We start from the raw sequence: 15,644 nt of genomic DNA, 5'->3' as shown, positions 1-15,644 counted from the left end.
TGGTTATCTACATTGTCCCCTCACTCTTCCTGTCTGTGATGGTATTGTGTTTCTCATGCTGGGCAGCAGGATTGTCCACAATATAGTGAGCTGTAGAGCAGTCTCTCAGTAGCAGATCTGTGTGAAGATCATGAGAAATTACTGCATTAATTAACTCTTGTACTAGAAGGGCATCCAGCCAGCTACAGTGGGGCAAAAAAGTATTTAGTCAGTCAGCAATAGTGCAAGTTCCACCACTTAAAAAGATGAGAGGCGTCTGTAATTTACATCATAGGTAGACCTCAACTATGGGAGACAAACTGAGAAAAAAAAATCCAGAAAATCACATTGTCTGTTTTTTTAACATTGTATTTGCATATTATGGTGGAAAATAAGTATTTGGTCAGAAACAAAATTTCATCTCAATACTTTGTAATATATCCTTTGTTGGCAATGACAGAGGTCAAACGTTTTCTGTAAGTCTTCACAAGGTTGCCACACACTGTTGTTGGTATGTTGGCCCATTCCTCCATGCAGATCTCCTCTAGAGCAGTGATGTTTTTGGCTTTTCGCTTGGCAACACGGACTTTCAACTCCCTCCAAAGGTTTTCTATAGGGTTGAGATCTGGAGACTGGCTAGGCCACTCCAGGACCTTGAAATGCTTCTTACGAAGCCACTCCTTCGTTGCCCTGGCGGTGTGCTTTGGATCATTGTCATGTTGAAAGACCCAGCCACGTTTCATCTTCAATGCCCTTGCTGATGGAAGGAGGTTTGCACTCAAAATCTCACAATACATGGCCCCATTCATTCTTTCATGTACCCGGATCAGTCGTCCTGGCCCCTTTGCAGAGAAACAGCCCCAAAGCATGATGTTTCCACCACCATGCTTTACAGTAGGTATGGTGTTTGATGGATGCAACTCAGTATTCTTTTTCCTCCAAACACGACAAGTTGTGTTTCTACCAAACAGTTCCAGTTTGGTTTCATCAGACCATAGGACATTCTCCCAAAACTCCTCTGGATCATCCAAATGCTCTCTAGCAAACTTCAGACGGGCCCGAACATGTACTGGCTTAAGCAGTGGGACATGTCTGGCACTGCAGGATCTGAGTCCATGGTGGCGTAGTGTGTTACTTATGGTAGGCCTTGTTACATTGATCCCAGCTCTCTGCAGTTCATTCACTAGGTCCCCCCGCGTGGTTCTGGGATTTTTGCTCACCGTTCTTGTGATCATTCTGACACCACGGGGTGGGATTTTGCGTGGAGCCCCAAATCGAGGGAGATTATCAGTGGTCTTGTATGTCTTCCATTTTCTAATTATTGCTCCCACTGTTGATTTCTTCACTCCAAGCTGGTTGGCTATTGTAGATTCAGTCTTCCCAGCCTGGTGCAGGGCTACAATTTTGTTTCTGGTGTCCTTTGACAGCTCTTTGGTCTTCACCATAGTGGAGTTTGGAGTCAGACTGTTTGAGGGTGTGCACAGGTGTCTTTTTATACTGATAACAAGTTTAAACAGGTGCCATTACTACAGGTAATGAGTGGAGGAAAGAGGAGACTCTTAAAGAGGAAGTTACAGGTCTGTGAGAGCCAGAAATCTTGATTGTTTGTTTCTGACCAAATACTTATTTTCCACCATAATATGCAAATAAAATGTTAAAAAAACAGACAATGTGATTTTCTGGATTTTTTTTTCTCAGTTTGTCTCCCATAGTTGAGGTCTACCTATGATGTAAATTACAGACGCCTCTCATCTTTTTAAGTGGTGGAACTTGCACTATTGCTGACTGACTAAATACTTTTTTGCCCCACTGTATATTAAGGCAATGTCTGCTTGATAGAAGAATCATAACACATGGTAATCTCACATACAGAAAGCTCCGGCAGCATTAAACTGATCACCTGTACAAGATATTCAATGTTAAAAAAAAAATTGTTTCTCCATCGCCACATTGGGGGACCCACGGTCCTGTGTCCCCCAATAAGTGGCTCAGAGAAAAGGATTTTACGGGGAGTTCACAAAAATCCCTTTCTCTGAGCTTTACTGACATTATCATTCAGAAAATTATCTCGTTAGTTCTATAATCTTGGAAACCCTCTTTTAACCTACATTGGTACAACTCTTAACATGTCTGTTTTACTAAGTATTTAGATTCACCATGAAATAACACTACTGGAGCATATGTTCTTAAAACACCTGCATTTTGCGGTTCCTCTGTTATTTTACTTAATTGGGTGGGTTGTTGGTTTCCTGAAAACACATAAGTTGCTAACATGAAGCAGCAGAAGGACCCCGCCAAGTGCTATTCATCTCTGATACAGAAGATCGACTTATTCAATAGTCTATCAATCAATTACATCTTCAGTTTCAAAGGAGAGCAGCACCTGGCTTGGTGCTTCTTCTCCTTCCCTGCACCGATTGGTAGCAGATCCCTACTAAACAAAACTTCTGACATGTCTCTGTGTTGTCAAAAGATTTGTAAAAGTGCAGGAACTCTAATAATTAGGACTAAAATCAGCGATCGGGCGTTACCATTCCATGAAAGGGTTGTGTCCCCCACACCTTTTGTCATTGGAAGGTCTGATTGGACAGTGTCAGCCAATGCATGGTCACACCTCCAACTAATAACACCCAGTTGTCAATTTATTAAAGGGAACCTGTCACCCCCAAAATCAAAGGTGAGCTAAGCCAAAGTCGAAGGTGTGCTACAGAATGCTGTAGATAAGCCCCTGATGCTGGTGGGCTTAGCTCACCTTCGATTTTGGGGGTGACAGGTTCCCTTTAATACAATTTAGGAGGGATTATCCAGGATTGATATTTCTCGGAGATTACAAAGAGGACAGAATTGGTGAGAGATTTTCTTTTTATGTTAATATTTCAACCAAATTTTGAGTTTTATGCATAGTTTAATTCTCACACGCTAGTTATTATGCGCAGACCTAACCGCTTAAAGGGTTATTCCCAAAATCTTAAATTATGCTTTATCCATAGTAACTTACTGTTAACTGATAGGGTTGACTTATTGATTAGTTTGCGAACTCTCAGTAATCAGCAAGTTATTCACTATTCTTTGGATTTGATTCTTGGAATAATCCCCCTAGGTCAGAGGTGTCAAACTGCATTCCTCGAGGGCCGCAAACAGGTCATGTTTTCAGGATTTCCTTGTATTGCACAAGGTGCTGGAATCATTCTGTGCAGGTGATTAAATTATCACCTGTGCAATACAAGGAAATCCTGAAAACATGACCTGTTTGCGGCCCTCGAGGAATGCAGTTTGACACCTCTGCCCTAGGTGATCCGCCGTAATGCAGTGAGAACGTTGACTTGTATAGCTGTACAGGGCCTGGTGGAAAGACAATACTTCCCATAAAATGAAATCCACTGCAGTGATCTGTTCAAGCAACACAACATCAAGGACTGCTGAGAGATTTCCACTCTGAGGCTTGTAGAATACTGAATGCAGCTCTAGAGTATATTACAGACTGTAGAAGAGTGTCGGCAATATTCAGGGTGATTCACTCGCTACTTTACCTGCAAAAATTGCTGTAACTTCTAAAAGAGACGGGCGAGCGTACTGAAATTTGGGCTGTACTTACCTTGGTTCATGAGAAACTGTTGTTTTAAAGCAGGTGTTGAAAATGTCCACTGTTCACATGCAAGCATGCCTGGTAGCATATTGTAGGATGTATTCCGCAGGAGGTCTGGGGTCATAGCCTTTATGTTTTCTCGGAGTGCCTGTGTTGTTCGTGGCTTGTTAATGTACACCCAGACCTTCAAATGGCCCCAAAGGGAAAAATCCAGCAATAATGAATTATTTTCTCTTGTTCGGGCCCTTTAGATATTATATTCTTTCTTGGTTATGTATGTTTATGAGATCCGTGAATTAGACAAGTTCTGGCCATATGATAACCTGTGGGACCCCCGCTGTTGCTGAGACTCATTACTACTACACTACTATACAAATATGGTAAAAAGAACAGAATATAATGCACCATGAATGTCAGATGTACAAGTCGTCATCACTAATCGGCCCCTATCATTTTAGGACCTGACACCCGATTACAGCATGGAGAGCCACCAGAGGGACCACGAGAATTACGTGTCGTGCTCACGAAGCAGGCGCCGTAGAGCAAAGGCTCTCCTAGACTTCGAGCGTCACGATGATGACGAGCTTGGCTTTCGCAAGAATGACATCATCACGGTATAACAATTGGGCAGATGAAGGGGCGCATGTATAGGGGGTTTACAAGTAACAAGAATAAAGTCAGTGATTGCATTAATTTAATTATTATTTTAGATAATTTCCCAGAAAGATGAACACTGTTGGGTTGGAGAATTAAATGGACTCCGAGGTAAGCGTACGTCAAAGCAAATAATGACTTTCTGATTAATAATGTTCATCATCTTACCTGTGTGGGTTTTTTTTTTTTTATTAACAAAATCTTTTAGGCTGGTTCCCGGCAAAGTTTGTTGAGATTCTTGACGAAAGGAGTAAAGAGGTTAGTGCACTGCATCCTGATAGCAGCCAGAATGGAGTCAAAAATGAATGTATGTATAAAAAAAATAATATAGATGGACAGGATAGAGTGCAGTCATATTGTACTGCCTGTAACATAACATCTTAATGGTTTCTGGACCACCCATATACACTGCTCAAAAAAAAATAAAGGGAATACTAAAATAGATATCTCTGAATGAAATATTCCAGTTGAAAATTTGTATTCATTGCATAAGGAATGTGTTCAGAACAATAAGGCAGTGGCCACATCTTATAGCGGCAAAATCTGCTGACAGGTTCCCTTTAAAGTTAATTAACAGTATATCACTCTGCAGTAATACTCTACGCCCCTAGTAGAAGGACTGTTCACGGAGTCATTTGTTTCTTATATATATATTTTTGTTCTGACACAGTATTCTATTGCTGGTGATGACTCGGTCACAGAGGGGATCACTGACTTGGTTCGAGGAACTCTATGTCCTAGTATTAAGGCAATATTTGAGCATGGACTGAAGAAACCATCTCTGTTAGGAGGTCCCTGTCATCCTTGGCTTTTTATTGAGGAGGTAAGCGGTTCTCACACAATCTGTAGTACATATATTGCAGTTATGAGTAACAAGAAGGAAACACTGCCAGGGCACTCGTTAGTCTTTTTATTATTATTATTATTATTATTTGCAATGCAAAGTTTAATGTTAATCTTCTTGTATATGTTCTTTGGAAGCCATTGAAAGAGGACCTTTCACCAAGTCTAAAGTGTCCAGTTTTTGATTTAATTTATTCCTTCTTCCCCCTTGAGTATTCCTTTTTATTTATAAATCCAAGATATGAACGCTTTATCTTTGGTGATAGTTATTATGGTCTTTTCAAGGCGGTGTAGCTCCCAGGATCCTCTGGGGCGTGTCTTTAGAATGCTCTACACTCCTCCCCTGTGAGCCACACCTTCTTGGAAAAGAATATAGAAAGGTGCACTAAATAAAAAGGCCTGTATTTCTGGAACGGTATGGCGGATCTAAAAATTTATAGAGATCAGAATACTCAGGAAAGCAACAAGAATAAAATAAGTGAAACACTGGTCACTTTTGACCTGGTGACCGTTTTTTTTTAATGCAATATGGTACAATGAGGAAATAGTGTTTCATATATATTCACCGCAGACTTACCGGGTACATTTCTTAATCTACACTATGGATGTGCATTAAAAGGGTTTTCTGGGATTTTAAATGAAACCTGAATGCTGCCCTAGCCCCCTACACCTCCACCATTAGTGTATTGCACCCTTTTCATACATTCTAATAAGCTGCTTTTTGTTGCTTGGTGATCAGTAAATAAATGTAAAATTAACTAGAAACTCTGCGCTCACCCTATGTAAGTCAGTGGGTGGTGGGAGGTAATTTCCTCTCACTGATCCCATCATTTTGTAAGCTCTCCCCTCTGAAGAGAAACATCATCGTTGACTCTTTATCTCGTGGCTGACCAATTTCAGAATCACCGCCTCCATTTTGGACGTGTAGTTCACTGACAAAGCCAGAAAAACACGACTTCCCAAAGAGTCAGAACATCGTGAGCATGTGCGAGATGTGCAAGGAGCTGGTGGTGATGTCGCTCTTGCAAATCATGTCAATCACCATTACAAGGGAGTGATAATTTGATTTGAGGGAGGATTACTTTTGTAATCTTTGTACCTTTTATTTAGCTTTTGTAGAGCAACACAAAAGGGCTTATTAGAATGTAGGGAAAGGGTACAATATAGGGTGATGGTTTAGGGGGGCTAGGGCAGCTGTCAGGTCATCTATAATAAAGGGAACTTATCATTTCTCTCCCATAGAAGTGAATAGGAGAGATCATTTAGTACAAATCACGACCACTACACAATGTATGAAGCAGTGCCACCTCCAGTGCACCATAGTACCTTCAACCAACTAATCGGTGGGGTTGACGGAAGTTGGACCCGCACCAATCCGATACTGCCGACCTATCCTGAAGATTGGTTATTGATAATAGTCATTTACATAGTAATATAAAGTCTTTGTGCATTTTAACCTTCTTTATTTTAACACCATTGGAATTACTAATTGGTGTTTATTAGTGTCTTCATCATTCTTTTCTTGAAGGCTGCCAGTCGGGAAGTGGAGAGAGACTTTGATTCAGTATATTCACGCCTTGTTCTCTGCAAAACCTACAGGTAATATGATCAAGACTGCAATATTTCCTCTATTAGAACCATATAAGAAAGTAACCAATTCTTGCCTTCAGGACACAGTAGTTAAAATTTTCATCCTTGCCTTCTGGGAGCTGTGACTGCTTGTCTTTAGCAGATTGAGTTGACTTTTTCAGTGATGCCCTTTTGGAGTACTTGATGGTTTGATTTCTGTATGAGAAAAATTACAGTAGAATTCCTTTATCTGACATTTGCTCATCTAAAAAGTCTGAAAATCTATAGCCGATCATCAATATTATATGGGATTTCACAAGATCAGAAGTAAAAGATGGAGCAAAGCGATCAAAATCGAAAATGACTTTATAGGGTTATGCACAGGAGAGCAGAGAGAAGGGCCTGCAGCACTGTGTGGAAGCGAGGTGCTGCTGGAAATGTAGTTTTAGCAGGTAATAGGATCGCCTATACAGCTATGTGTAGTGGGATGCACAAAGTGGCAAATAGTGATGAATAAGATACAAAAGCAAGAATTATGTTGGGCTTGTATTGTATATTGACAATAGTCGTGCAGATACTGTGCTTTGGAACAAAAAAATAAATAATGCAATTATAGGAATAACCTTTTAAAAAAAACAGTTACAGTAGCTAATTTTCTGTGGTTTGTTTTACAGGTTAGATGAAGATGGCAAAGTGTTAACTCCAGAAGAGCTATTGTACAGGGTAAGTGATTTTTACTCCTTCAAGGTCATTGGTATAATGTTATTAAAGGGACAAGACATGATGTCCTGTCACCGGAAAGTCTTGGAAATATAAGGGCGGTGAATTATAAGGAGTGGGAAATTGTGACATAGACTTTCTTTGCAGGCAGCCACCACAATAGTGTATGTGCATGATATTTATTCTTTTTCTGCAACAAATGCATGCTGTACATTTGTATGACATACCGTTGTACTGGTTGTGAGCATATTGTGTGGTTTCTGTTGGTTTTATACAACACCAATATAAGTATTCTAACAACATTGGGCATGTTCGCTGGGTCACAGCATTCAGAAACATTGCAAAGATGGGAAATGTGCATGTTGTCATTTATGATTTTTTTTTTTTTTTTTTTTATAGTTTAACTATATATTTTTTTTAATTATTTCTACATAACCGTTTCTAACATAGAAGATAAAAATGAGCTTTTTGCCCCCAGGGAGTACAGTCTGTGAATGTAAGCCATGACGCTGCTCACACGCAGATGGACGTCAAGCTCCGTTCACTTATTTGCATTGGCCTCAAGTAAGTCAGCTGGACGGCCACCATTATAAATATCGGTAGCTAAATACTCATATTTGCATGTTTTATTCAGTATTGGCTTTAAAAAAAGAAAAAAAAACCTGTTAGCATTTTCTTTTTTTTCTTTTTCTTTTTTTTTTGCTTCATACTGTTTGCTGATCACAGTGAGCAGGTCATCCATTTGTGGCTTGAAGTGCTCTGCTCCAGCCTGCAGACGGTTGAGAAGTGGTACCAGCCGTGGTCTTTCCTGAGGAGCCCAGGTTGGGTCCAAATAAAGTGTGAACTAAGGTGAGAGCAGGGCTTTTTACTGTTTAAAGGAACATCTATTTTATTAGCAGGCTGCCCTATTGGTAAACTGATCCTCAGTGATCCACTGTAATCTATAGGGGATCCTGCAGCCAATGTTCAATTACCCTGGAGCTGGCGGCCTCCTCCAGGGAAAATTAATGCGCATGAAAATTGATGGATTGTGTCCTCCTTTTTCTAGTTTTATATGCTTTGTAATGGATGAAGATCCTTCAACGAGTAATCTTCATTTTCCCCTCTTGTACGGATCATTCTTTCTCAAAAATTTCTGTTCTCGGGTAAAATCTGTCTTCAGTCAGTATAGATATTTCCATTACTGAGCTAGGAGGTGACAGTTGATGCTCAGAAAGTTCCATGGAGAAATGTAACAGAATATCTGTGTCTGCTTCCAGCTTCTCCTCCTTTCTCCATAGAACTTTCAGTGCACCCGCTGTCATCTCCTATCTCAGTAATGGGATCAACCCTCCTATGACATCTATATGGGCGGCATATAGGTCTTAGAAGATTGAATAATAATCTTTAATAATAATAATCTTTATTTTTATATAGCGCTAACATATTCCGCAGCGCTTTACAGGTTACACACATTATCATCACTGTCCCCGATAGGGCTCACAATCTAGAATCCCTATCTGTATGTCTTTGGAATGTGGGAGGAAACCGGAGAACCCGGAGGAAACCCACGCAAACACGGAGAGAACATACAAACTCTTTGCAGATGTTGACCTGGGTGAATAAATTGATACCTTGATATCTGCAATTTGAGATTAGAGATGTCCATGTTTATCTTAATATGTAAATGAGCTGTTAAGATCTATGGGCCGGACATAGATCTTCCTGAGAATCTGCCTCCAGAGATTATTTTAAGGGGCGTTACTTTTGTGTGAGATATGGAGATAAAGGGTCGGTCATTACATGTCTCACACTGTTAATACCCCCCTTTCATGTTAAATAATATCTGGATGCAGATTCTCAGGGAGATCTATGTCCGGCCCATAGATCTTAACAGTTCAATTAGATATTAAGATAAACGTGGATTTCTCTGGCAAAATACATCAGATCGCAGATATCAAGGTATCATTTTTTTCAGCTTCCTATGACCTACCTGCCTATATAGACGACTGAGGGGGTAGATCCTACTGACAGATTCCCTTTAACCCTAACTTTGTAAAGGGAAGAGGAGGTTGTTATGGGTGTTTTCAGGTACAGGCTGTGTTCTCTATTAGGTGCTTTGTTATTGGAAAAAAAAAAAACAAACCTTTTTTTCTTATTTTTGCAGGGTCCTTTCAAAGTTTGCCTTCAGTTTGTCCCCAGACTGGGAATTACCTGTGAAAAAAGAGGTAAATCTTCTAGGCTCTTTCAGGGGAATGACCATAGTCTGCGAACATTACTAATCTCATTCTAAAAATTACCCTGCAAGAGCGAATAAATCTTAAGTGCTTGGCCACGTTTCAAAGAAAAAAACCATCTCTACAAGGTTTTTTGGCTCCCTGAGGCACCCAATCACAACAGTCCCTACCGTATTGTAACATAGTTACCCAACAAAAGTCCCTCTCGGCAGCAGGGCTGCCACTTGGAATTTCGGGGCCCCATACTGGCAAAATGTTCGGGGCCCTTTTGAGACTCCGCCCAGGCTCCACCCCAGCCCAGCCTTCACCCCTCAAACTGTCCACAGTCCTACCGCTCTCTCTTGGAAAAACTCCACTTCTCACCAATCACACATTAACAGTTCCCATCACCAGATCAAACACATAGCCAGCAGCTTTTGTTTTGGCCAAAATATTTTTCTAATCTGCCACGACGACAAGGTAGGCTCTTTTGGCCGGGCCCTACTCTACACTAACCTATTAAACATTTGTTAAAATATGCAATACAATTTAGATATATTTTTATTTATTTTTCAGTTTTTAAAATGACCAATAATACCACATACAAGGGACAAATACCACAATACCATGACCATACACCAGATTGTCACCACATAGTGACATATAATACCATCTACAAGGAACAGATACCACCACACCATGTCCAGATCACATATTACCATCACAGTGACTGAACAATATCACATACAAGGGACAAATACCACCGCACCACGTCCAGAACACTTACCACCACATGGTGACCAACTACATACAAGGAACAAATACCAACACAACATGACCAGACCACATATTACCACCACACAGTGAACGAATAATAGCACATACAAGGAACAAATACCACCACACCATGACCAGACCACATATTACCACCACATAGTGACCAAATAATAACATACAAGGAGCAAAATACCGCCACACCATGGCCGGACAAAATATTACCACCACATTGTGACTGAAGAGTACAATACTGATCATTAATTTAAAAAAAAAAAAAATCACCATGAGTGCCATTAAACACTGGAGATCTGTACTTAGAATGCAGTTTCTATGTACAGATAATACAGTGATCACTGGTGCCATTATACCCAGGAGCTCTTTTTATAGTGTCAGTGTACAGGTAATACAGAGATCACCAGTGACATTATACACAGGAGCTCTGTATATAGTGTACAGGTAAAAAGTGATCACTAGTGACACAGTGATCACTAGTGACATTATACACAGGAGCTCTGTATATAGTGTCAGTGTTCAGGTAATACAGTGATCCCCAGTGACATTATACACAGGAGGTCTGCATATAGTGTATAGTATAAAGGTAATACAGTGATCACTGGTGACATTATACACAGGAGCTCTGTATATAGTGTAAAGGTAATACAGTGATCACTGGTGACATTATACACAGAAGCTCTGTATATAGTGTCAGTGTACATGTAATACAGGGATCACCAGTGACATTATACACAGGAGCTCTGTATATAGTGAACAGGTAATAGTGATCACTAGTGACATTATACACCGAAGCTCTGTACGTAGTGTCAGTGTACAGGTAATACAGTGGTCCCCAGTGACATTATATAAAGGAGCTCTGCGTATAGTGTACAGGTAATAAAGTGATCACCAATGAAATTATACACAGGAGCTCAGTATACAGTGTATAGTGTCAGTGTACAGGTAACACACTGACTCGCCAGTGATGACTCTAGCTGAAGTCTTTCATCTTTGTGTTTTTAATCCAGCGCATAACCACCATCACTCCTTTCAGCCAGGACTTGTCTCTGCATAAAATAATACAGTTATCTAAAGCACTGCTTCCAGAGCACATTCCCCACTTTTATCCTTTCTTCTACACTACACAAAATATTCAATCATCCCTAGAACCTAATAAAATCGTAATACTCATTTAATTTCTCATATTTACCATATTGCAGGACAAGGAGAAGAAGCCATTGAAGGAAGGGGTACAAGACATGTTGGTTAAACATCACCTCTTCAGCTGGGATATTGATGGGTGACGTTCATCTTCTCACGCTCAACAAGTGTCTGACCCTATGGAGTCTTACAGAACTTTGCTCCAGCAATGCACTTTTTCTATTACTGCTCTACTGCCAAGAACTCTCTTCAAAAATCTCTTGTTACTATATAAGATCTCTGGATGTGACCTCAACCTCGAATGTACCATAGTGGCGCTGGAGGAACTGAGCATTGGCCAGAAAACCTGGGATGACATTGTGCCACATTTCAGAACTAGCCTGCACCAGACCAGTCTTGTCATCTCATCCCTGTGACAAGTCCAATTGTGTCTGTTTTGATGTGGTGGATGGTTCAAACTCCTGAGAGTCTATAGCTGTGTACATATAAAATATAGAGAAATATATATACGAGTGTATATTTTGAAACAGATATGTAGATTTTTCTTTTGTCAACACATTTCCTACCTCTTCTCATTTTCCTTTCACTACTGAAACACAACACGTTTCAGAAAAATTTAAAACCTTTAAAGAAAAAAAGTTCTAAATATTGCAGCCCCTCGGCTGCACTGCGGATTTTCAGACCCCTTCTGATTGCTTAAACCACTGGACAAAAGAATTCTGTTCATGCTTCGGTACACAAGCGATGGTGTAGTGACCGGCTAACTTTCTTGAGAGCCCAAATGCTGCTGTGGAATATGTACGTTCATGCTTAGGCTGCTTAGTGACGAGAATGATATATGGAGGTCTGGGGATCCAAACTGCACCTGTCTTCTGTGAATCTGAGGGGTACAATGTAGGAAAACTTTCTTCAACGTATAAGATCTGGGCCCTAGCTTTATGAATAAGGCAGAATTCATGCCTCCATATATCATGGCCCAAGTAGGGGCCACTTATTTCTGGACTGACCGCGGTTCTTCTGATCTGAACTCAACAGCCTCATCTTAGTTTGGAAATGATGATGCGCACTTGGACCATGTCTGAATTTGACCTAAATAACACGAGATTGTGACTCTCAATGAATTGTATTACATGAAAGTGTTAAATGGACCATGTCGGCAGCTTGTTAGAACCCAAAGTGACGTCATAACAGTAAAGTACCTGTAACGATGATTACTTCCATACCTAAAGATCCATGTCACCATTGTCTTGTACCATTGGGGAATTCTTTTTTTTTTTAAATCAGATATTTTTTATTAAACCATAAATATTGCACATAAACAATAAAAGGAATACTTTGTTATCAGCAATATGCCAGTGTACAATACTTTTTTTTTTTTTTAAAAAGGAAAACATATTTAGTCCCAAACCAAACTCCAACCCCCTTCCCCCCCCCCCCCCCCTCTAGAGACCTGTCAAGAGTCGACCCCCCCTACTTTGTCATATATAAAAGTACAAGAAAAGGAAGATGATTTGTCAATAAACCTCCCAATGGATCAAAAGGTCTTTTAAATCACATTGATTCAAGCCACGGGTTCCACAGCCTGTCAAAAAGGTCCGCCTTGCTCCTCCTAACGTAGATACTCCTCTCCAAAGCAATAATATGGTCCACTTGCTTCATAAAGTCTCTCCTTGTTGGTGGCTCTTCTCTAATCCAGAATTTGGCAATCAACTTTCGCGCGATAAATAACAGTCTGGCAATAACCACTTTATACATCTTATCAGTTATGATCTCCTCAACATAGCCCAAAACACATACCAGGGGATGACGCGGCACAGTGCAACCATATGCCAGTCCCACTTTATTCAGCACCACCACCCAGAAGGAGGACAACCACCATTGGGGAATTCTTAGGCAAATGAGCTCACAAAGCTCTCTGGTTTCGCCGACCTCCGCCTCTTCTGGCGCCTGCACAATAAGTCAGTCTTTGTCACTTGCTTGCAAGCCAGACATTTTGTGCAGGCGCCATCACTCCTGGGGGCAGCACTTGCGCATATGGGTATTCCAACTCTCTCGCAACATCATCCGGGTGTTACCTTGCATGTGTTACCCCCAAGAATTACGGCCCCCGAGCAAGATGTTGCGGGGAAAGCAAGTCACAGAAAAGAGTGACTTGTCAATCACTGGCCGACGCCAAGAGGAGAAAAGGGCTGGAGAGCTATAAGTGCAAGTCAAGCCTCGACACTCACGAGCTCATTTGCAAAAAAAATTCGACATTGGATCACACAAGACAACGGAGCCACGGGTTTATAATGTAAATATATGGTAGCAATCATCATTACAGGGCCTTTAGTGTGATGACGATACTTTGGGGTCTAAGACCCTGCTGAAAGGTTTCCTTTGAAGGCAACTTTATCCTTTCCATGACTTTGGGGTGCGTATTAAAGGACCGGTTGGCTGTGAGCTAAATACCCTTTGTAAATTAATAACTCAAATGTTGCAGTATTTTGTCAGTTCTATTTTTTTAAATATTCAAAATACAAAATCCGATCCAAATTCCCAAATCTATCATTTTAGTTTTGTGAACGTTCTCTACAATGTCTCAATAACGTGAAAACCAGGTTGATACTACTGAAATATGGCATCGCTTGTACTCCCAGATGCTGCGGTCTTATTGAAATATGTGAATGTAATTTGTGAATATTAATTCTCCAAAGCCGACTTCCAAACCCAAAATACAAAATGGACATTGATTTTATGCACCTTTTATATCGGGTGCTTGTGGAAATGCTATTCTTTAAAAACTGTATAACTAAAAAATATGACTGCATTGGGCTTCATTTGCGAAAATTAAGACAGGAATGTAATGGAAGTGCTACCCATGTCCTAGCATCCGAGTATAGAAAAAAAACGGGGTTACTTCTGTATGTGAAAATTGAAGCATGTGTGGCAACTTTTTCGCTCTCAAAACCACTCCTGTTTTAATGAAATACAGTGCCTAAATAAACCTGCCATACAGTGTCTATACCATTTATGACTTCCTCATCCAGGACATATATTCCATGTGTCAGTAGTAGCTGATGTATAATGGATGGCATACAAGTGGAAAACCCTATTGTTTTGATTTCTGGATGAAAATCGGACCACTCATGTGAACGTACCATTATTACGCTGCATGTCCTGTTCTGATTGGCTAATATTGCATGTTGTTAAACATGGACTGTGCTCAGAGCAGAAGATCTGACTCTTCCGACCTGAACTATCTGCGTCGTATAGGCACGGCAATTAGCTCAGGCTAGGAGACCAGGCATTCGAGACGGGTCTTAACATCCGAGTAGGATCCTTGTTTCATGGGCTTGTGAAACCTTTCTAATGGCATCATAGATCTCTATGATACTCAACCATACAACCTGCAGTCAGGCTGGGACTTGTAGTCCCAACGGTCTTTGTCAGTGACATCATTATAAGATCTGTGCAGTGTGGGAGCTTCATGAATCAGGCATTTATGGTTGCACGACTGCACCCTAGTCCCAAGACCACCATGTGTAATGCCAAGCGTAGGCTGTAATGAGCCACTACTTAGGCTAGGTTCAAATTGCGTTAGTGCAGTCCATTTAGCGCATACGCTAACGGACTGCGTTAATGCAATGTCCAAAAAGGGATCGCGTTTAGCGATCGTGCTAGCGCAGATGCTCGAGAACGCTAGCGAGAACGGACCCAAAACTCTGCAGACAGCGTTCGAGGTCCGTCACAAAATAACGGAACATCGCTAACGCATGCCAAAAATGGCGTGCGTTAGGGATGCGTTACATTGCTGTCAATGGGTGCGCTAGCGGATCCGTTACATTGCGTTAGTGGCGCTATGTAACGGATTCTGTTAGCGGATACCCACTAACGCAATGTGAACATAGCCTTAACTCTGCAGCAGCAAAAACACCCAGGGGTCCGAGAGGTAAGGGTGCCACTGCCACCTCTAAAGCAGGTGGAATTGTGCATTATGATAAGTTATTGGACTGGAAAGAGCCTTTATAATGTTCTTGCATAGGGGCCTTCTTCAGTCCAGGTCCACCACTGGAAAAACATCCTACATGGTGTGACAAATCATGTTACATTAATGTACATGTTACGTTCATGAATTTTGGGTTGGTTGATGACTAAAAAAAGAAAAAGATACCTAGAGGAAATTG

The 15,644-nt window shown here is 40.8% G+C and overlaps 1 protein-coding gene across 3 annotated transcripts in view; it reads left to right on the top strand.

Annotated features, from left to right (window-relative positions):
* The window catches only part of SGSM3 (small G protein signaling modulator 3), a 65,180-nt gene extending 50,700 nt beyond the window's left edge, over positions 1-14,480 (top strand). For all 3 annotated transcript variants that reach the window (XM_069736893.1, XM_069736895.1, XM_069736894.1), the window contains exons 13-22: positions 4,024-4,179; positions 4,276-4,330; positions 4,428-4,477; positions 4,890-5,042; positions 6,591-6,661; positions 7,306-7,354; positions 7,830-7,915; positions 8,078-8,200; positions 9,498-9,558; positions 11,538-14,480. In XM_069736893.1, the coding sequence (XP_069592994.1) occupies positions 4,024-4,179; positions 4,276-4,330; positions 4,428-4,477; positions 4,890-5,042; positions 6,591-6,661; positions 7,306-7,354; positions 7,830-7,915; positions 8,078-8,200; positions 9,498-9,558; positions 11,538-11,621 (888 nt within the window). In that variant the 3' untranslated portion in view covers positions 11,622-14,480. The remainder of the gene's footprint in view (positions 1-4,023; positions 4,180-4,275; positions 4,331-4,427; positions 4,478-4,889; positions 5,043-6,590; positions 6,662-7,305; positions 7,355-7,829; positions 7,916-8,077; positions 8,201-9,497; positions 9,559-11,537) is intronic.
* Positions 14,481-15,644: the final 1,164 nt, after the last annotated feature.

This window comes from Ranitomeya imitator, chromosome 8 (assembly GCF_032444005.1).
Source record: "Ranitomeya imitator isolate aRanImi1 chromosome 8, aRanImi1.pri, whole genome shotgun sequence".
NCBI lineage: Eukaryota > Metazoa > Chordata > Amphibia > Anura > Dendrobatidae > Ranitomeya > Ranitomeya imitator.
Note: the sequence above shows the minus strand (reverse complement) of the source record. Positions and strands in the feature narration are given on the sequence as shown.